Consider the following 21,825-nt stretch of genomic DNA (forward strand, 5'->3'; position numbering starts at 1 on the left):
TTTGGTACAATACATCCCCTTGTTCACCACTATTCAGCCATGCAATTTCTTTGCTCTTTCTCACACCCACCAGCAATATTCTCATCTCACAGCTACTGCCTTTGTTTTTTCCCTGAACACAGACTATGCTCTGAGAAAACTCTAACTCCCTTATGTCCCTTTGCCCAAGTTGCATCTTCTCCATGAGATCCTCCTATAGGGAGCCATTCCTCATGGCATGGGAATATAGCTCAGCACCCTTTCAGAAAGGCCAGTGGGAAGCGAGTCTGCACACAGCAGCCATGCCCATGGATAGGTTTTCCCACAGGGAATCAGGCCTGCATTGTACCTAGGCTGCTATGAGACTTGCTTTTGCTAAAACTCCCTCACCTTGAATTGAGGTAGCAAGTGCTTACTGTAACTTCCTAAAGTCTGTGCTAAACCTCCCAAGTATGGAGTGTAACCAGTTCAACCACCTTCCCCCCTGATCTATACCATCCTTCTCTTTGAAGTAATTAGCAAAATTCTTTCCTTTTTTATCTGTAAGTGATCACCTACAGCAAAACTTTGCATAGTAAATGAGGACCATCCTCAATATAATGTACCCAGAGAAGCAATAAAAGCCTGTCCAGGCAGGGGCTGGGGCCTCTCTCTCAGAGAGTGACCGTGCTGTCCCTTTGTCTCCATAGGACTTCTGTAGTCCATGTGTATTTGTTCATCGTAGCCACAACACACAGATCCTGATGGCTAGGATTCACATCATCCTCTCAAATCAACCTCTTTAAAATTGAACCACAACCACAACACTGCTGTCCTGATTTATTCTTTCTCCATAGCACTTCTCAGTATAGATACATCTAAATCATTAGGATATGAAAAGGCACAACATAAGAAGAAGGAAAAAGATACTCCAAAATAATACTTACATAAAAGGAAATTTATATAATGACATTATAATGAGAAAATTTTCAATTCTCCAAGAAGATATAACAATTCTAAACATGGAAGTGTCCAATAATATAGCTGAAAATATATCCAGAATTTATTGACCGAATCACAGGGAAACTTAAGAGTGTCCATCACAGTGCATACTGTAACATGCCTTTTTAATTGATAAGAGGAATAAATAAATCAGTAAGGAGAAAGCAAATATTCAAAATGTGACTTAGTCTGTTACACGTATAGAGAACATTGTGTAAAAAATGCAGAAGAGAACACATCCTTTTTAATCACGTGCACAACATTTTTAAAAATCTGATGACATACTAGACCACCAATCTAGCAATAAAAGCTTTCAGGATTGGCAACTTAGAATTATGTAACTGTGGCAGAAAACGTACTGGCCAGTGCAAGGATTCAGCCATCAAAAGGTGGGAAAGGATGAAGGCCGATAAATCAAAGCATAATAGAATTACATAGTTGTTACATAGCTATGGTGTGGCTGGCTTCTGTGACCTCCCAAAATCAGTGATCTTCCAATAAACTTGGAATTCCTCAAGGACAGAGACTGTATTTCCCCAGGGACAGCCACATTAAGTCACCTCTAACAAAAACTTGTTTAATCAATGAAGGAATAAACAAATGAAAGAAAGACCAAAAGTTGAAATGAAAGTTGTATATCTGTCTTGGGATTTAGGCTTTGTGAGTTTTTTTCCCCTTGATTGGCCTTATTCAATTGATCTCTCTACAAGGGCTATGAGGATATTTCAGGACACCAAGGACAGGATCTGATTAAAGGACTTCCAAATGCCTGTTCAATGCCCTACTGAAAAGAGTATATGACATTCAAATATTACCCAAACTGGTTTTGACCATTTGATGATGAAATCTCCATTTGTGGAAATCCAATCAGCTTTGCATCTTTACTTCTCTTTTGTGGCAAAGGCAGTGGTAATTAAAAGATTGTTTTTCCCACAACTGAGTGACAGTGGGATTAATGTTTTACCCCTTTGTTATTGTCCCTGGGGCACAAACTAAGAGCAGTAGAAGCTCATGTGTTACAGATTCAATACAGGGGCCCCTCCCTGTTTATAAATAGCAATGTAAAATTGCTTGCAGCATTAAATGTTTCAAATGTTGCTAGGTGAGAAATTATTCTTTCTTTCTCTCCATGTGATACTTAATGACATGACTGGAAGACATAGAAAATATGCACAAGTACTTAATCACTTAGTTTTCCATAATAAAAAAAATGAATCATCCTATGTTTATAAACAAAGTATCATAGCATTTTGGGGCCTACAAAGGGAAATTTAATGAAAGTCTCAAAAAAGAGTGGTCTATGGCTGAAAAATATACTGACACCATCAAGCGAGACTTCAGGGAAGTTTCATGTAGGTCTTTGCTCACCAACATTCTGATGAGTATCTGGAAAAATACCAAAGAAGTCCTGCTTTGAATAATAACCTGTGTGAGTCCCGGACATAGAATGAGTGTGGTCTCCCCAAAATGACTGCACTTATTTTCGTCATTCATGGAACAGGTTTTCACTCCAGAAATGAAAATCTCCTCAATGTGTTCATCTCTCAAAACTCTACCCTATTGGAGGGCCTTTGGGTCCACCTGGAGTTGCAATCGTTTTGAAGCTATTAAAGCTTCATGTGGTAGCTATTAAAATGTATAAGTATATACACTCCATCCCATCAGGCCAACTTTGAGGAACCTATCATACAGAAATAAAACATCACTACATAAGGACGTCTGAAACTAGGTGCTCATTGGAGCTTTGTCTTAGTGACAATAATTCAGAAATGACCTGGATGATCATAATAGAGGAACTAATAAGTAATTGTTTTATGTTATGAAAGCTTATATGCCCCCGGGAAGTGAATGACATCAGTACACGATCAAAAGGAGCCCTGACATATCATTGGACTTCAAAAACCCAACCAATTGAACATACTCATGCTAAGAACTGCAAACTTTTCCACCACTTATTAAATTTAAAAGAGTTCAGTCAGACAGTGACCAAATAAATATTTCATGCCTTCCCAGCACAGTCAGAGAGTGTGTTGTATGTCTACTTTTCTTTGCCATAACTTCAGCAAAGCTCTTTTCATCTCACTGTTTCGCAAGCTGTAGATCAGTGGATTCAGCAGAGGTGTAAGCAGTGTGTAAGCCAGTGACATCAGTTTCTTGGTTTCTGGGGAGTAGCCAGATTTGGGTTGTAAATAGGTCATACTGGCTGTGCCATAGAAGAGGGTAACAGACGTGAGATGGGTGGCACAGGTGGAAAAAGCCTTCTGCCTGCCAGTGGTTGATGGCATCTTCAGGATGGCAAAGAGAATTCGAATGTAAGACAAGAGTATCAACAAGAAAGGCACCATGACAACCAAAACGGTGCCAGTGAATGCATAGATTTCAAACAAAAACGTGTCAGCACAAGCAAGCTCTAACACGGGGGGAGTGTCACAGAAGAGATGGTTGATTTCACGGGGGCCACAGAAAGGAAAACTAAACACCCATGATGTCTGCACAGTAGCCACCATGATTCCTGAGGCCCACGAGAACATTACTAATTTCGTGAAAACACTTTTGTTCATAATCATTGGGTAGCTCAGAGGATGACAGATTGCAGCAAATCTGTCATAAGCCATTGTCCCCAGAAGAACGCATTCAGTCACACCAAAAAAAAGAAGGAAATACATTTGTGCAAAACAGCCTGAAAAAGTAATTATACATATCTCAGTGGAGAGAACCACCAGCATTTCAGGCATAATGACTGCACTGAAACTCACATCCACCACAGACAAGTTCAGGAGGAATAAATACAGGGGAACATGGAGGCTCTGTTCCAGGGAGATGATGACTATGATCATGGCATTTCCTATCAGGGTCACCAGGTAAACAACCAAGAAAATGCCAAAGAGCTGCTTTTGGAGTTCAGGAAAGTTTGAAAAGCCCAAGAGGGTGAACTCAACCACAGAGCTTTGATTTTGCCTTTTCATTTCAGTAGGAGAGCATGTTTGTTTCTACGGACATAAAATATGAGTTATGAAGTCACCGTCCAATAGCTGAGTCAGTGTCCACACTTACCCCAGGTATACTTGGCAGATGATATAAAAAAGAAATTGCCCACACAGGAACTCAGTGTGACAATTATGGAGAATGGCCAGTTACTCAGATTAATCAATCTTTCAAATAGAAAGGATGAAGTAAAGAATTCTGGCTCAGAAATCTTGTCTGTAAAGTACAAATTATATCAAAATTCTTTTGCAATTTTTGCATTATGTAGTTTGAAAATTAAACATAGCCTTAAAACAAAATAAATAATTTAGATTCCATCTTCACAACATTGCTACCAGTATCATTCATTTTTCTCAATTTTAAATAATATGAAATTTAAAACTACAAAAAAATAAAGTATTACAAAGTAGACAAATAGAAAAAGATACCCACAAAATTTTGATAACAACTTAATAGTTCAAAGTTACAGCAACTTGCTTTATATTTATTATGAATATTTATCATGTTCATATCATATACATAAAAATATATGTATGTGAGGTGGCTGAATATGAAAATGGCACAGGAACACACAAAGGGGGTTGTACTTCAGATATATCTATCTTAAGTGATCTGTAAATAATGTGAATTGCTTCCAGGCTTATTAGTTTATGCAAACACTGGTCATAGACAATTACGTTGAGGTTGGACTGCATGAGAATTTTTAAGAGCCAATTCTCCTTGGCTCATACATGTGACCATGATGATTTATGAAAAGTCCAATTTTTTCACTCTGAAACTAATTTCATTGTTTCCACTCTCTCCTTCTCTTTCTCCTTTCTCTCGTCCAATTTGCCTTCTCATGAAGGAGTTCATTTCATCAGTTATTCAACACACACTGATTAAGCAAATAAGGTTTTCTAGGTTCAGTAATCTCAGGCACACATTTGACCCTACAACTCAACAGAGAACAGGAAATGATACATAAACTAGCATTCCAGCCTTCCCTCAGTCCCTCCTAACTCCTCCCATCATACCTTGCTCTATTTTCTCCATTACCACCAACTGACATTCTAAGTATAAATATATAGTTAATATACAACAATAAATTAATTTTTAAGTTAAATAGTATAATTTATATGTAAGTAAATAAGTTTATATATATAATATATATAAAATCTAACTTCCTCACTAAAACATAAATTCCAGGATTCAAAGATTTTTTTTTGGTTCTTTGCTAGAGTCACAATGTCTAAAACAGGCCCTGACCCATAATAAATGCTACACCAATATTTGATGAATAAGGGGGCTAAATGAGGAAAACCCATGATAACTTTAAGAAATAGAGTGTCTTTTAAAAAGTGAAACCAGCACACAGGACTTTGGGGAAGCAAAAGTAATAACAAGCGGGTTAGACATTTCAAAGAGGGTCAGATTACTTCTGAATGGGGGGGGGGGGGTGAACAGCCATAATCATAGGTGTCATCAGTGGAAGACATATTAGGTAGAAGGAGAAAGTCAAAAGGAAGGATGATTGCTCAGGTACAGGTATCTGATGGCACATTATTATTACAATGGAGGCCTACCATCCTTTGTGTGGTGTTTTGCAAACCAGCAAACACAGGCTGGGAGGTGAGAAACCCAGAAGACAGTAAGCACAAAGTAGGCTGAAGTCATTTAATGTTGTCTGAGTGCAGATCATTAGGACATTAGCAGGCAGAACACAGGCTGATTTTCTCCTGTGCTTGACCACAATCATCCATTAAAATTAAATGGCTGTGTTAACCACAATAATTATAATTTGGATATCAAAAAGTCACCTAAAATTAGTAAAATGTAGTCACAAGATCAAACAGTTAAAACCCATTTCTAATGGGAAAAAGAGAATGATATATGATCAGTTTCTAATATTTAAAAGTGGATAGATTTTTTTAAATCTGAAAATCCGGGGTATCATATAAATAAAGAAGAAAACCTTTCAGGACTCACTGTGAGCATGCCATGGAACAGAACGTTCATGAGTGGTGAAGAGCAGCTGACCACAAATGCTCTTATTTTCTCTGTAACTTAGAAGAAGACCCTTACACCATCTGATCACTCCCTTCTGTAGAGTTCATCCATGAAATTGAAAAGAGAATAATTAGACTCATTTACCAAGTTCCCTTCAAGTTGCAAACCTCTAAGGTTTAGTGATTAGTTCATGTAACATACCTCTACCCCTAATTATTGCCTGAACTCTTTTCTGAAAGGAAGCCGAAAACAAAGAGCATCAAAACTGAGAGCCCCTAGCTGGCATAGCTCAGTGGGTTAAGCGCGGGCTGCGAACCAAAGTGTCGCAGGTTGGATTCCCAGTCAGGGTACATGCCTGGTTTGCAGGCCAAGCCCCAAGCAACTGCACATTTACGTTTCTCTCTCTCTCTCTCTCTCTCTCTCTCTCTCTCTCTCTCTCTCTCTCTCTCCCTCCCTTCCCTCTCTAAAATTAAATAAATAAAATCCTTTTTTAAGAAAACTGAGAGCCTACTGATTCAAGTGGTTCAGCTGTGTCTCATGATTCCTGAGCACAGGGGAATCCCTTCCACTGCATCTCCAACTATCAGGAAGAAGAAATGTATATGGAAAACCCACCATCAGGCACACAAACAGAAGCTTCACTCTCTTACCTACTGACTTCGTCTCTTTAAGTTTCCCACTACTGTATCAGAAGTCCTTCCTGTAGCCAAAGCCACCTTGTTGTACATACAGCTCAGTGATTTAGTGCACTGATTCTAGAACATTATATGACATTGAATCTATGCCCTGGAGAATCCCTCCCTGGGGAACGTGAAATCACTTCAAAAATGCTTTTCCATATTCTCATGTAATAACTAAAGAGACTTGAACTTGGCCCCTCCAGGGAGGAAGCTCAAGAGTGCAAACCTGGATCCATCCCTCCCTCACATTCCTACAGGGAACAATGCCTCTTCACACAAGAGACTCAGTTTCACCATGACATCACTCAACAGGAGGTGAAAGCAGAGGCTGCATAAAGCTTGTAAATGGGGAAAGAAGAGAGTGGTGGGATGAGGGGTGAGGGTGTGAGCAAAGGCAGGGGACCTACAGGCAGGCGATCTGATTAGATGGGTGCACAGTTGGGTTGTGGTCAGAAACAAGTGAGGGCAGTCTAGGGAAGCTTTGTAGAAAGCCTGGATGCCCCACCCCATCCAAGGAATTTGGATCATTTGAGTCACTGACAATTCTGAGAAAAAAGAAGTCATTACAATTGTTTTCAATAGTGGAAATTTTAAACTAGGAACCATACAATCTAGACCATTTTGTATGATTAGAGCAAGTCATTTAGCTCCTCTGATTCAGTTACTTTATCTATAACATAAACATAACATCATTAATATCATGAGATATTAATATCATGAGATATTAATATCCCTGAGTCCCTGGCTCTCAAACATCATGTTTGAGATTATGTTTGAGATTGACATCATGTTTGAGAGGCAGGGACTCAGGGATTGGTACAAACTGGTTTGAACAAGTCGTAAGCCATTGGCTCAGTCCCAGCAGAGTGAAGAGATAAGTGAGTCTGCAGGCTTGGCTTTCTCCAGAACTGGATGATGTGGCCAGATTACCTTCGTCTACTTATCATTGCCAAATGCCTGCAGTAGGATTCATTCTCAAGGAAATTCATCCCTCCTGGCAGCAATAAGGCTTCTTTCCGTGTGATCTGTGTGCATTGAAAAACATACCAGTGATCCTGAGGAAAGGAGGATTCCATTCACGGCTTCTAATCCAAGGGCCCTTCCCATAACACTCACCATGGTTGGATAACACCACATGTGTGAACTAGTCACCTGTGCCAGGTGTGGCAAGTGCTGCCCATGATCCATGCCCCCTAAAAATCTCATGAGGGCTTTTATCACACTGATGTGTTCTATTTATTGGTCAGCGATGGTAATGCAGGTGATGTGTACTCGGTGAGAAGTCATCAGGATGTAGAGTCACAATTTTTACACTTTCATCTGTGTGTATTGGACTTCAATGAAAAGTGTATAGAAAAACTTCAGATACATGCTAATGGGGCTAAAAAGGATGTAATGTTGTTAATATCACACTGGAATTCCTAGCAGTAGTACTAAATTGATAAAAATCAAAATGTAGAAAGTTTAACACTTCTTCCTCAATGATTGACACACAAAATAGACAAAAAGACATACAGATAGGAATATTTTAATAATAAAACTTTGACTTAACAGATGATAATGAGAGTAAACATAAGACAGAAACAACACTTTTTATGCTGCTAACCCTATATTTTCTCCCAAAATATTTATGGAATATCTATAAAAATGGATTATGTACTTGTCAGAAAGAAAATATTAATAAATTCAAATGCATGGCAATCATACACATAACACACTTTGCAACAAAACTACAAAACAACAACCACATCCAGAAAAAGAAAGCTAAAGTCTTAGAAATTTTTAAGTAATCTGCAAGCATGTCTCATGTTAACAGGAAGTCAGAAGTGAAATATAGACTACTAATACATACATTTTAAATTAAGTAAACACATGTTCATTTATTAATGTGTCCAAAATGAACTCCTGGTCCTTTCCTAAAACCTGCTCCACCTTCTGCACTCCTCATCTAAGGTAACAGCATCTTAAAGCTTCCAGTTTCACAGACCAAAAGCCAAGGAGTCATCCTTGAGTCCATTTTTCCTCCCAAAGCATATCAAACCCATAACCTGTCTGTGGCTCCATCTTCAAAACACAGTGTTAAAAATTCTCACCTTTCCTAGCCATGGCCAGGTGGCTAACTTGTTTGGGGCATTATCCCACACACCAAAGGGCTGCTGGTTCGATCCCCAGTCAGGGTATATATGGGGGGCAGCCAAAGGATGTTTCTCTCTCTTCTTCTCCCAACCTTTTTACCCTCCTTGTCCACTGTCTTCCTCTGTCTCTAAAATCAATAAAACAGCCCTGACTGGTATGGCTCAGTTGGTTGGGCATCCAGAAAGTGGATGCTTGACAAATTGATTCCCAGTCAGGGTACATGCCAGGTTTGCTGCTTCAGTCTCCTTCAGGGTGTGTGAGAGAAGCAAGCGATTTATGTTTCTCTCCCTCTCTTTCTCCCTCCCTTTGCCCCATCTCTTAAAATAAATAAGTAATATCTTCTTCTTTAAAAAAAAGTAAAATCAATAAAACATTCTAAAGTGAGGATTAAAAAAAAATTCTAACCTCTCCTAAAGCTAGCACTGGTCCAGATTACCTTCTTCTCTCATATGATAATTGCCATAATCTCCAAATTTTTTCCTTCCTTCCTTCCTTCCTTCCTTCCTTCCCCCTACTCAAAATACTTCCATAGCACTGTATCTCATTCAGTGTTTAAGCCAAACTCAAAAAATGTAGATTAAAGATCTATTTCCCTGTTACTCTCTCAGCTCTCTGGGCTCATCTTTGGTACAATACATCCCCTTGTTCACCACTATTCAGCCATGCAATTTCTTTGCTCTTTCTCACACCCACTAGCAATATTCTCATCTCACAGCTGCTGCCTTTGTTTTTTCCCTGAGCACAGACTATGCTCTGAGAAAACTCTAACTCCCTTATGTCCCTTTGCCCAAGTTGCATCTTCTCCATGAGATCCTCCTATAGGGAGCCATTCCTCATGGCATGGGAATGTAGCTCAGCACCCTTTCAGAAAGGCCAGTGGGAAGCGAGTCTGCACACAGCAGCCATGCCCATGGATAGGTTTTCCCACAGGGAATCAGGCCTGCATTGTACCTAGGCTGCTATGAGACTTGCTTTTGCTAAAACTCCCTCACCCTGAATTGAGGCAGCAAGTACTTACTGTAACTTCCTAAAGTCTGTGCTAAACCTCCCAAGTATGGAGTGTAACCAGTTCAACCACTTTCCCCCCACCGATCTATAACATCCTTCTCTTTGAAGTAATTAGCAAAATTCTTTCCTTTTTATCTGTAAGTGATCACCTACAGCAAAACTGTGTATAGTAAATGAGGACCATTCTCAATATAATGTACCCAGAGAAGCAATAAAAGCCTGTCCAGGCAGGGGCTGGGGCCCTCTCTCTCAGAGAGTGACCGTGCTGTCCCTTTGTCTCCATAGGACTTCTGTAGTCCATGTGTATTTGTTCATTGTAGCCACAACACACAGATCCTGATGGCCAGGATTCGCATCATCCTCTCAAATCAACCTCTTTAAAATTGAACCACAACCACAACACTGCTGTCCTGATTTATTCTTTCTCCATAGCACTCCTCAGTATAGATACATCTAAATCATTAGGATATGAAAAGGCACAACATAAGAAGAAGGAAAAAGATACTCCAAAATAATACTTACATAAGAGGAAATTTATATAATGACATTATAATGAGAAAATTTTCAATTCTCCAGGAAGATATAACAATTCTAAACATGGAAGTGTCCAATAATATAGCTGAAAATATATCCAGAATTTATTGACCGAATCACAGGGAAACTTAAGAGTGTCCATCACAGTGGCATACTGTAACATGCCTCTTTAATTGATAAGAGAAATAAATAAATCAGTAAGGAGAAAGCAAATATTCACAACATGACTTAGTCTATTACACATATAGAGAACATTGTGTCAAAAATGCAGAAGAGAGCACATCCTTTTTAATCACATGCACAACATTTTTAAAAATCTGATGACATACTAGACCACCAATCTAGCAATAAAAGCTTTCAGGATTGGCAACTTAGAATTATGTAACTGTGGCAGAAAACGTACTGGCCAGTGCAAGGATTCAGCCATCAAAAGGTGGGAAAGGATGAAGGCCAATAAATCAAAGCATAATAGAATTACATAGTTGTTACATAGCTATGGTGTGCCTGGCTTCTGTGACCTCCCAAAATCAGTGATCTTCCAATAAACTTGGAATTCCTCAAGGACAGAGACTGTATTTCCCCAGGGACAGTCACATTAAGTCACCTCTAACAAAAACTTGTTTAATCAATGAAGGAATAAACAAATGAAAGAAAGACCAAAAGTTGAAATGAAAGTTGTATATCTGTCTTGGGATTTAGGCTTTGTGAGTTTTTTTCCCCTTGATTGGCCTTATTCAATTGATCCTTCTATAAGGGCTATGAGGACATTTCAGGACACCAAGGGACAGAATCTGATTAAAGGACTTCCAAATGCCTGTTCAATGCCCTACTGAAAAGAGTATATGACATTCAAATATTACCCAAACTGGTTTTGACCATTTGATGATGAAATCTCCATTTGTGGAAATCCAATCAGCTTTGCATCTTTACTTCTCTTTTGTGGCAAAGGCAGTGGTAATTAAAAGATTGTTTTTCCCACAACTGAGTGACAGTGGGATTAATGTTTTACCCCTTTGTTATTGTCCCTGGGGCACAAACTAAGAGCAGTAGAAGCTCATGTGTTACAGATTCAATACAGGGGCCCCTCCCTGTTTATAAATAGCAATGTAAAATTGCTTGCAGCATTAAATGTTTCAAATGTTGCTAGGTGAGAAATTATTCTTTCTTTCTCTCCATGTGATACTTAATGACATGACTGGAAGACATAGAAAATATGCACAAGTACTTAATCACTTAGCTTTCCATAATAAAAAAAAATGAATCATCCTATGTTTATAAACAAAGTATCATAGCATTTTGGGGCCTACAAAGGGAAATTTAATGAAAGTCTCAAAAAAGAGTGGTCAGTGGCTGAAAAATATACTGACACCATCAAGCGAGACTTCAGGGAAGTTTCATGTAGGTCTTTGCTCACCAACATTCTGATGAGTATCTGGAAAAATACCAAAGAAGTCCTGTTTCATAATAACCTGTGTGAATCCAGGACATAGAACGAGTGTGGTCTCCCCAAAATGACTGCACTTATTTTCGTCAATCATGGAACAGGTTTTCACTCCAGAAATGAAAATCTCCTCAATGTGTTCATCTCTCAAAACTCTACCCTATTGGAGGGCCTTTGGGTCCACCTGGAGTTGCAATCGTTTTGAAGCTATTAAAGCTTCATGTGGTAGCTATTAAAATGTATAAGCACATACATTTTATGTGCTTATACATGTGTGCTTATACATGGGATTCCATCCCATCAGGCCAACTTTGAGGAACCTATCATACAGAAATAAATATCACTACATAAGGACGTCTGAAACTAGGTGCTCATTGGAGCTTTGTCTTAGTGACAATAATTCAGAAATGACCTGGATGATCATAATAGAGGAACTGATAAGTATTTGTTTTATGTTATGAAAGCTTATATACCCCTGAGAAGTGAATGACATCAGTACACAATCAAAAGGGAGCCCTGACATATCATTGGACTTCAAAAACCCAACCAATTGAACATACTCATGCTAAGACTGCAAACTTTTCCACCATTTATTAAATTTAAAAGAGTTCAGTCAGACAGTGACCAGATGAATATTTCATGCCTTCCCAGCACAGTCAGAGAGTGTGTTGTATGTCTACTTTTCTTCGCCATAACTTCAGCAAAGCTCTTTTCATCTCACTGTTTCGCAAGCTGTAGATCAGTGGATTCAGCAGAGGCGTAAGCAGTGTGTAAGCCAGTGACATCAGTTTCTTGGTTTCTGGGGAGTAGCCAGATTTGGGTTGTAAATAGGTCATACTGGCTGTGCCATAGAAGAGGGTAACAGATGTGAGATGGGAGGCACAGGTGGAAAAAGCCTTCTGCCTGCCAGTGGTTGATGGCATCTTCAGGATGGCAAAGAGGATTCGAATGTAAGACAAGAGTATCAACGAGAAAGGGACCATGACAATCAAAATGGTGCCAGTGAATGCATAGATTTCAAACAAAAACGTGTCAGCACAAGCAAGCTCTAACACAGGGGGAGTCTCACAGAAGAGATGGTTGATTTCACGGGGGCCACAGAAAGGGAAACTAAACACCCATGATGTCTGCACAGTAGCCACCATGATTCCTGAGGCCCACGAGAACATTACTAAGTTCATGAAAACACTTTTGTTCATAATCATTGGGTAGCTCAGAGGATGACAGATTGCAGCAAATCTGTCATAAGCCATTGTCCCCAGAAGAAAGCATTCAGTTCCACCAAAAAGAAGAAGGAAATACATTTGTGCAAAACAGCCTGAAAAAGTAATTGTAGATATCTCAGTGGAGAGAACCACCAGCATTTCAGGCATAATGACTGCATTGAAACTCACATCCACCACAGACAAGTTCAGAATAAACAAGTACATGGGAACATGGAGGCTCTGTTCCAGGGAGATGATGACTATGATCATGGCATTTCCTATCAGGGTCACCAGGTAAACAACCAAGAAAATGCCAAAGAGCTGCTTTTGGAGTTCAGGAAAGTTTGAAAAGCCCAAGAGGATGAACTCAACCACAGAGCTCTTATTTTGTTCTTTCATTTTGTAGTAGGGTATACAGTGTTTTTATTCACATCGTATGTTAAATATGAAGTCACTTTGGAGAGTTGGAGATTCTTGGCAGAAGATGAAATTCTTGGCAGAAGATGAAATGACTCATTTTGACAGATCTTCATCATGGAAGTTTTGAGAATGGTTAAGATATTGAATAGTTTATCTTTCAAATACAAATGAAAAAGTGAAAAATTTTTATTCAACCCTCATTTTAAAAGTACAAAATAACAGCAGATAGCTTTCCAACTTGGGCCCAGCAGAACGGCTCCTTTCGTTGAGGGTGCCAAGAAGAAGCAGGGACAGTCTGCCACCAACAAGGCAGTGAACAGAGAACACACTGGCAACAGTCACAAGCACATCCGTGGAGTGGGTTTCAGGAAGTATGTCCTTCGGGTACTCAAAGAGATCCTGAAATCTGCCATGAAGGGTACGGGGACTCCAGGTGTGTGCACTAACACCAGGCTCAACAGAGCTGTCTGAGTCAAAGGAATAAGGGATGCCCCATGCTATATCTGGGTGCAATTGTCCAAAAAATGTTATGAAGATACGGATTCACCAAACAAGCTTCTATATGCTGGTTACCTGTTTACCTATCATCACTTTGAAGGATCTACAATAAGTTAATGTGGAAGAGAACTGGCCGCTGGTTGTCAAACAAGTCATAAAACTGCAAAAACAAAAACAAAAATAGCAGCAGGTGTTTTATGGCATCTTTTTTGTTAAGTTGAAAATTAATCCTAGTCTTAAAACATACATAGACATTATGTTATTTAGAATTCATTGTCTACTACTACATTGACGTGTACACCTCTGTATGCAATTTCAATTGTATATTTAAGAATTTTTAAATAAACAAGTAGCAAAAATTCAGAAAAAAGCTATAACATAATTCAAAATTAAAGCAAAATTTTTGATGCATATATATTGTAAATGCCAAAGTTCAAAATGCACTTATATTACTTTATTTAATATGAAGTATATGAATAGTACACCTAAACAAATCAGAAACATTCAAAGAGATTAGATGCACGTATCTCAGATGAACATAAATAAATTGCATCAAGCATACTGATTTCTGATTAGAGTGGATCTGACTAATTACTAGAAATTTGCCTGTATTACAAATTATAGAGTTCATTTCTCTATGGCTCATTTTTGTGACCATAAAGTGGCTTTCAGAACTATAGAAAATACCATTTTTGGTCATTCTGACCCTGTAATTTAAGTAGTCTCCATCCCCCCCTCTGCCTCCCTCTCTCTCCTCCTTTCTCTCTCCCTCTCTCCCTCTCTCCCTCCCTCTCTCTCTCTCTCTCTCTCTATCTCATACACACACACACAGTAGGAAATTTATTTAACCATTAGTAATTCAATAAACACTGGTGGACCACCTACCTTGTGGATGCCTGTGTACCCTCAGAGATGTATTTGAGCCATGAACCAACAGAGAGGTCTTCCCTGGCCACAGGGCATAAAATAGCAACCTACCACAATATTCTCTGACTCCTATCTCCCTGGTTTATTTTATATCATAACACTCATTGCCAACTGAAATAACCCATATTTATTTGGGTTTTATGCTTGTTTCCTAAGTCTCCCTTTTGGAATGTAAGCTCCAGGAAGACAGGAACTTGCTCATCTTCTTTGCTGTATTTTCAGTGCCTAAAACAGATAATAAATGACACAGTAGCTGCTAAACCAATACTGATTGAGTAGATGGAGGAGTAAATATTAAAATTAGGAAAACCCAGACTCTGCCCTTATGGAGTGTAATGTCTGAAGAAAAACTAAACACAGGGAAATAGAAGGCTGCAGAATTAATCCATGAGTTTTGCAGACCTTTGAGTCTCCTTGTGGGATTGGAAGTACCACTGGACTGGGGAACTGGGCTCTCATCCTGACTGCCACTACCCCCAAGACTAGTGTCTGCCTCTCTCTGCACTCAGGTTCCCCTGTGGATTGGAAACAGGAAAATGACTCTGCAATCCCTTCTGGCTCTGGCATGGGTATTTCTCTGATTTGTTCCTAGAAATCTTCAAGCTTCAGGGCTTCCCTTCCATTCATATGACAGCCAGGCTGAACAGACCCTGGAATAGTGTCGGGTGGCAGGTAGGAGGCACACATGCTCCCTGAGTCCTGTGGGCCAGCCAAGCAGAGCTAACCATCATACTCCCAGTTCACCTTCCCTTCCCAAGCTCCTCTCTGAGCAGAACACCTCACTTCTCTCCACTTCCCTCTCCAGTCCCCCAACCACCTCTCCCCTGTTCTCAGCGTCTTATTCACTGTCAGGCCCAAGGATCTTTAGAATCTGGAGTCCCTCTGGCCTCAGTGAGTTCACCCCCACTGACATCTCTCCAGCTCACTGTTCCCTCTCCTCCCAGATGGCCTCCCTCCATTATTAAATGGTCTCCTAACTGGCTTCTCCGTTTGTTGTAACTCCTCCAATATATCCCTCATGCCTCTGCCAAAATATTATCAGCTTCACTCCCAGAACCTTCAGTGTATCCTCTTAACTACAAAATAAAATGCCTACAACCTGGCACTTAAGGGAAATCAAAGTGGAAACAAGTGCTGTAGAAATTTACAGAGGGAAAAAAATGACTTCTGAATGGAGAGAGAGGGTGAACAGCTATAATCACAGGATGTCACAGGTCAAAACGCCATTAAGTAGAAGGAGGAAGGCATAAGAAAGACAGCTGACATGCTCAAATCAAAGGTATGAAAGGCATCTTAGCACTAGAAGAAAGTCTTCTGGTCTTTGAGTGATGCCTGAAAACCAGCAGAACTTTACTGTGGGATACAGAGAAGTCTGGAGAACAGACAGACAAGCATGCTGGATACATGTAATGCAGTCTTGAGCTCAGATCATTAGGACATTAGTACCTGAGAGTAAAGGCAAATTGAATTACTGAGTTTGACCATAGTGATCTATTAAAAGGAAATATCTTCAGCAAATGAATGATTCAAAAACTTGCAGTACATTTACACAACAGAATACTACGCAGCAGAAAGAGAGAAGGAACACCTACCTTTTGTGACAGCATGGATGGTACTGGAGAATATTATGCTAAGTGAATTAAGCCAGTCGGTGAAAGACAAATAACATATGATCTCACCTATAAGAGGAATCTAATGAATAAACTAAACCAATGAACAAAATAGAACCACAGGCATGGAACATAGTACAGACTGACAGTGACCAGAGAGGAGGGAGAGGGGGATAATAGTGGAAGGAAGGGGAAGGGACTAGACAAAAAACATGTGTGAATGACCCATGGACATGGACAAGAGTATGGGAATTGACTGTGGGAGCTGGGGGTGGAATGGGCAGAGGAGGACAAAGGGGGGAAAATGAGACAAATCTAATAGAATAACAATAAAAAGTGACTGAATAAATAAATGTTTAAAAATCAAATGTCTGGACTAATTTTAATAATTATAAATTGGATATCAAAAAGTCTTCTAAAAGTAGACTCTATGGGAAAAAAATTCAAGTACCATTTCTAAGACAGAAAAGTATTTGAGTTCCAAGAGTATAGAAATCAAGTTATAAAAAAGATAATTTAGGGTATCCTATTAAAAATAGACAGGCTTCCGGGGGCTGACAAAGTTATGGAACAGATTTAAACTGCTGCCTTCATGAGTGGTTAAAAACAACAACAGCAACTGGACCTCAACCCTCCATCATTTCTCTTGAGCATGAACTACCTAACATGTGGCTTCTGGCTCCAGTATGTACTTTCCATGACTTTGGGCAAATCACTTCCTCTTCTCAGTCTCATCTTCCTACATGACCAGCCATGTAGAAAGATACCAGGTGTTCATCTATTTCTGAACACCTCCCACCCAAGCTACAAACCTCTACGAATTGATGATTCATGAAAGCAAACCACTTACAGCCCTAATCATTAACCAAATGATGGGATACATGGATATGAAAGGCAGAGTAGTTGACATCCTTACCTTAGCACTGAGATATCACTTGACAAATATGCCCAATTGTCATGTGAACTATAAATGGTAAACCCAGTGTCATTTACATAAGCAGAACCTGACCTATTGACTGCATCTGATTTTCATCCCATTTAATCAGGTTTCACCTTTTTAGTTAAAAAAATAAAAACTCTCCCATAAATACAACTCAGCAATTCAATGGACTGATTTCATGACATTATATGGCATTGAGTTGTTGCCTTGGGAGAATCCTTCTCTGGATAACTTACACTCAGTTTATGTAGACTCTCCCATATGGATATAAGAAAGCTCAATGCACATACTTAGAGAAACACGTTTCAGGTTTCCACGGGGAATCAACAGCTCTTCACTCAAGAGACTCAATTCCACCATGGCCTCTCCCACCACTTAAGAAATGAAAGCAGAGGCTGAGTGAAAGTTAGTAAATAAGCAGAGTGAAGTGGGGAGGAAGGGGTGAGGGTGTGAGCAAAGTCAGGGTGATCTAGACAGAAGTTCTGATTGCCTGGGGTAGACAGTTTCTGCAATGATAGGAAACACACTGAAGCAAGTAGACTGAAGTTCCTTTGTGGAAAGCCTAAATGGCATTCCCAAAATGTTCTATGTCTTCTAGTAGAAATGTAGAAACACTGAAAATTGAGGGGAGGGGGCATAGGGTGTCATTCAGATGATTTTATAGTTGGAGCTTTTTAATTTGAAAGTCAAAACATCTGAACTAGTTATATGACTTCAAGTAAATACATAACTTCTTTGGCTCTCTTACCTTTCTGCTAAAATAAAGATAATGTTATTAATTTCACAGGGTATGTATAAGAATCAGAGGACTCAGAGTTCAGTCTATACTGATTTGAATAATCAGTGAGACCACTGGCTCAGTTCCAGCAGAATTCAGGGATGAATGACTCTTCAGGCATGGCTTTATCTGGAACCCAGATGATGTAACCAGGACCTGGATGGGTTTTCTTCCTCTGTTTCTCATCTCTGCTTTCCTAGAATAGGTGACAATCTCCAGGAAGCTCTCCCCTCCTAGAGGCAGGCACTAGGGTTGCCAAAAACACTTAGAGATACATCTTCTCTAATCTGTGTGTTATGAGGAACATACTAGTTATCCTACAGAAAACAAGATTCTCACTCACAAAAACCAATCCAAGGACTTGTCCCATATCATTCACTATTGTGAGATCACCTGTGAAATCATACACCAGACACTGTGGCTGTGACAAAGCTGAGAAATGCTGCTCACTATGTACTTTTCATGGTTTCTACCCCATAACTGGGGATAGTACTAACCCCAGCTATGCATACCTAAAAAGGTTTAATGAAAAAATTCCCCAAGATAAATGAAGGTACTGCTGGCAGGAGAATAATGCTGATGAATGATGGCAAGTCACGCTCAAATGCCTCTACATACATATATGAGAAAGCACACTGTCTATATTAAATTATTATATGAATACAAAGAGGAAGATGAAAGCTGAGACCCAACCAGATTTCATTAGTTGTTTTGGCAAGACAGACTGGAAGTATAGGTAAAGAGAGCAGAAAGAATGAACAAAACAAAAGGTACTTCAGGGCACATTGATAAGTCCTGGAGGACATGGATGTGGCAGGTAAAGAAGAGAGAATTTCAAATCTTGGCAAAAGAGGATGGAGAATAAATAAAAATTAGGTCAAAGAAAGTCCATAAATGAATCATTTCAAGGATTTTGCACACTTTGAGGCTGGTTCTCAAGCCCAGCAGTCATGGGGAAAAGAGTATAAAAGAATCTAAGGGATAAATAGCCCCACATTCTATTAATGACAGGGTATTCTTGTGGTTGACTCTCCCTTCACTGAACAGGCTGAGAGTCCAACCTTAAAGACATTGCTAAGAGCCCTGTATTGATGCCTTAGTCACCTTCTGGCATGGTAGGACAATGACTGGGACCTGGAAATGAGAAGGAAAGCAACAGATTAAGTCCCATCAGCAGGCAGTGAATTCAGTAACTATCCTTTTCTGTGATAAGGAAAGGGTTGCATTTCTTCCAATGTTCCAAAAATTAGAAGTAGAAATTCTAAATTGTCTGAGAAAGAGCATTGTCAGTAACAACCATGTCAAAAAAAATAGATGCAGAAAATCCTCAGTGCAGTGCCTGACAGTACTAGGGTCTGACAGGTGTTCATGTTGAAGCCCCACCAGTGGCCAAGATGGGGGCAGCAGCCCTCAACAAATTTGGTGCAGAAGGAACATACCTCAATATAATAAAGGCTGTATACAACAAACCCACAGCTGACATCACACTTAACGGTGAAAGATTGAAAGTGTTTTCTCTAAGATTGGGAATAATACAAGGATGCCCATTCTCACCACTCTTATTCAATATAGTAGTGGAAGTCCTAGCCAGAGCAATCAGGCAAGAAAAAGAAATAAAAGACATCCAAATCAAAACAGAACAAGTCAAATTGTCACTATTTACAGGTCATATGATCTTATCTATAGAAAATCCTAAGACTCGCATAAAAACCTGTTGGAACTAACCAATTTTCCCTCTTCCAATTTCTAGCCATTTCCCAGACCTCTTCTTCTAATTGCATAAGAAAATTTTAGTGTAAAGAAAACTTTCCAGTTGCTTTATACAGGAGAAATATAGAAAGAGGCCCATTTCCAAAAATGAGCAGGGGAACAGATCTTTGGGCAAAGAGTGTTAGAAGTAATCCTAAGAATGAGGTTTGCAGCATTCAAAAATGACTCTAAAGTGGCCCCTTAGGAATGACAGGAACAAGACAAATCCCATTTCAGAGAGGTGCACAAAAATCCTTGCCTCTGGATGGAAACCAAGAAAAAGTATCCCCATACTTTAATTAGAAAGGGAGGGCCTATGGTGGTACCCGTGTGCATTTTGGGAAGGGGTAAAAAATGTATAACAAGTATTCTGCCTGTACCCTGAGTGTAGCAAGCTTAATTCCATTTTTATCCACATCTGTCCACATACTGATATAAAAAAGACACACTAAAAGCAGGTAACAGGTAGAATCGATTGACTGTTCTCTGTAAGTGCCAAGCCACCCCACACACTTCCCACTTACTGCACTTTCTGCCATCCAATCCTTACCTGGTAACTGTGTTCCAGAGTTCACTGGACAGTACAGGCAATTGTCACACAGCACACAGACCCAACCTCAAAGTTGCCACAGATTTACTAATGTAAGTTCAGTCTTGTCCTAGCAACTCTTCCCCAAATAGTACCAAGCACACTCACATTTTTAACCTGTTGCAGGAGCCCCACCAGCCTGTGAGTTCTACAAAAGGCCATTTTCTTTTTAAAAGTCCCAGGGAAGGAGAGGAGAGTCAGGCAGGATTTCAGAACTAACTGGAGCTGCAGTGGCTGACGTCTTCCTCATGTGGCTTACAGCTGCAGCCCACTCCACCACCAGCCTCCTCCACTTGGGGTTGCCAGATTGAGCAAATAAAAACACAGGATTCAGATTTAAATTTAAATTTCAGATAAACGAGTAATTTTAGTGTAAGTTTATCTTGTGCCAAAATATTATCTGAAATTCAAATTAACTGGTTTCTTGTATTTTGCCTGACACCCTCCTCCACCTACCACTCTGAAACCCCACTCTTTTAGGAGTTCCTACAGCACTTCCCTAAGGATGGAAGAGCTTCCTTTTGGCCACAGATTTCTCTTTCCCATGGTTCATACCTCCCACTCCTCAGAGGGAGGCTACGTAAAGAACAGGTGGGCCCAGACTCTCTCTGTTCCTGGAATCACTACCCCCTCTGACCTCCAGGCCCTCTAGCCTGGTTGGGCCCAGACATCCAGACTTCTACACACAGGGTGCTCATTGTCTCTCCCTTTCACCCAGACCCTCAGGGAACCCCAATCCATCAGACACACTGTATCTGTGCGACATACTCTTTTCTTTTTCTGTTCAAAATGCTATCTTTTGGGGAGTCACTCTCCCATTCTGTGCATTTCTGGAGATGTTGATTCTTTCTTACTCAGCTCTAGGGGCATGGCAAAATGACCTGGAAAGTATGGCTATGTGACCTAGGCCTTGAAAGTCAAGTCTAGTCAGTCAGAGAAGTTCATCTCCCAGACCACAAGGACTGTTCAAGGCATGGCATGTACCCAGGGTCAGGTCAGAACCCTCCCCCAACTTCCCTGCTAAAGCTATTAGTAAAGATTAATCTCTTCTTTTGGGATTATTGACTAATAAGGATGGTTTAAGTTGAAGTTCCTAAGGCCACCTTCTCTAACGCATAAAGGTTACTTTCTGAAATAAGAGCCAAAGGTAGCTACAAAAAGGACTGAGAGGAAAAAGAGTGAAAGCCTTGATGGTGTTGTTAGAATGAGCATGACGTACCTAAAACTGGAAGTCAGTTTTTTTATTTAATTGAATACAGTAAATCATTTAATTTTTGCTAAAGCTAGTTTGAACTGAATGTGAATCCTAAGTTGAAATAATGTCTAAACCTCAACTGGATGTTAAAACTGTGTTTATTTTTTTAAACAGATCTCCT

General features: G+C 39.8%; 2 protein-coding genes across 2 annotated transcripts; both read right to left on the reverse strand.

Annotated features, from left to right (window-relative positions):
- Nucleotides 1–1,712: 1,712 nt before the first annotated feature.
- Nucleotides 1,713–7,023, reverse strand: LOC114500828 (olfactory receptor 10A3-like). The gene is made up of 2 exons (XM_036028962.1): nucleotides 6,585–7,023; nucleotides 1,713–4,161 (listed from the first exon to the last, which is right to left on the reverse strand). Exon 2 carries the CDS (start codon nucleotides 3,924–3,926, stop codon nucleotides 2,979–2,981), a length of 948 nt encoding a protein of 315 aa, XP_035884855.1. The 5' UTR covers nucleotides 3,927–4,161; nucleotides 6,585–7,023; the 3' UTR covers nucleotides 1,713–2,978.
- A 5,072-nt stretch (nucleotides 7,024–12,095) lies between these two features.
- LOC114500745 (olfactory receptor 10A3-like) lies at nucleotides 12,096–14,609 on the reverse strand. Its single transcript, XM_028517516.2, has one exon. The coding sequence runs from the start codon at nucleotides 13,335–13,337 to the stop codon at nucleotides 12,390–12,392; it is 948 nt and encodes a 315-aa protein (XP_028373317.1). The 5' UTR covers nucleotides 13,338–14,609; the 3' UTR covers nucleotides 12,096–12,389.
- Between the last annotated feature and the right edge of the window lie 7,216 nt (nucleotides 14,610–21,825).

This window comes from Phyllostomus discolor, chromosome 6 (genome assembly GCF_004126475.2).
Source record: "Phyllostomus discolor isolate MPI-MPIP mPhyDis1 chromosome 6, mPhyDis1.pri.v3, whole genome shotgun sequence".
NCBI lineage: Eukaryota > Metazoa > Chordata > Mammalia > Chiroptera > Phyllostomidae > Phyllostomus > Phyllostomus discolor.

Excerpts from the sequence above, each read along its gene's own strand:
- LOC114500828 (XM_036028962.1), bottom strand. The coding sequence starts at position 3,926 with ATGAAAAGGCAAAATCAAAGCTCTGTGGTTGAGTTCACCCTCTTGGGC.
- LOC114500745 (XM_028517516.2), bottom strand. The coding sequence starts at position 13,337 with ATGAAAGAACAAAATAAGAGCTCTGTGGTTGAGTTCATCCTCTTGGGC.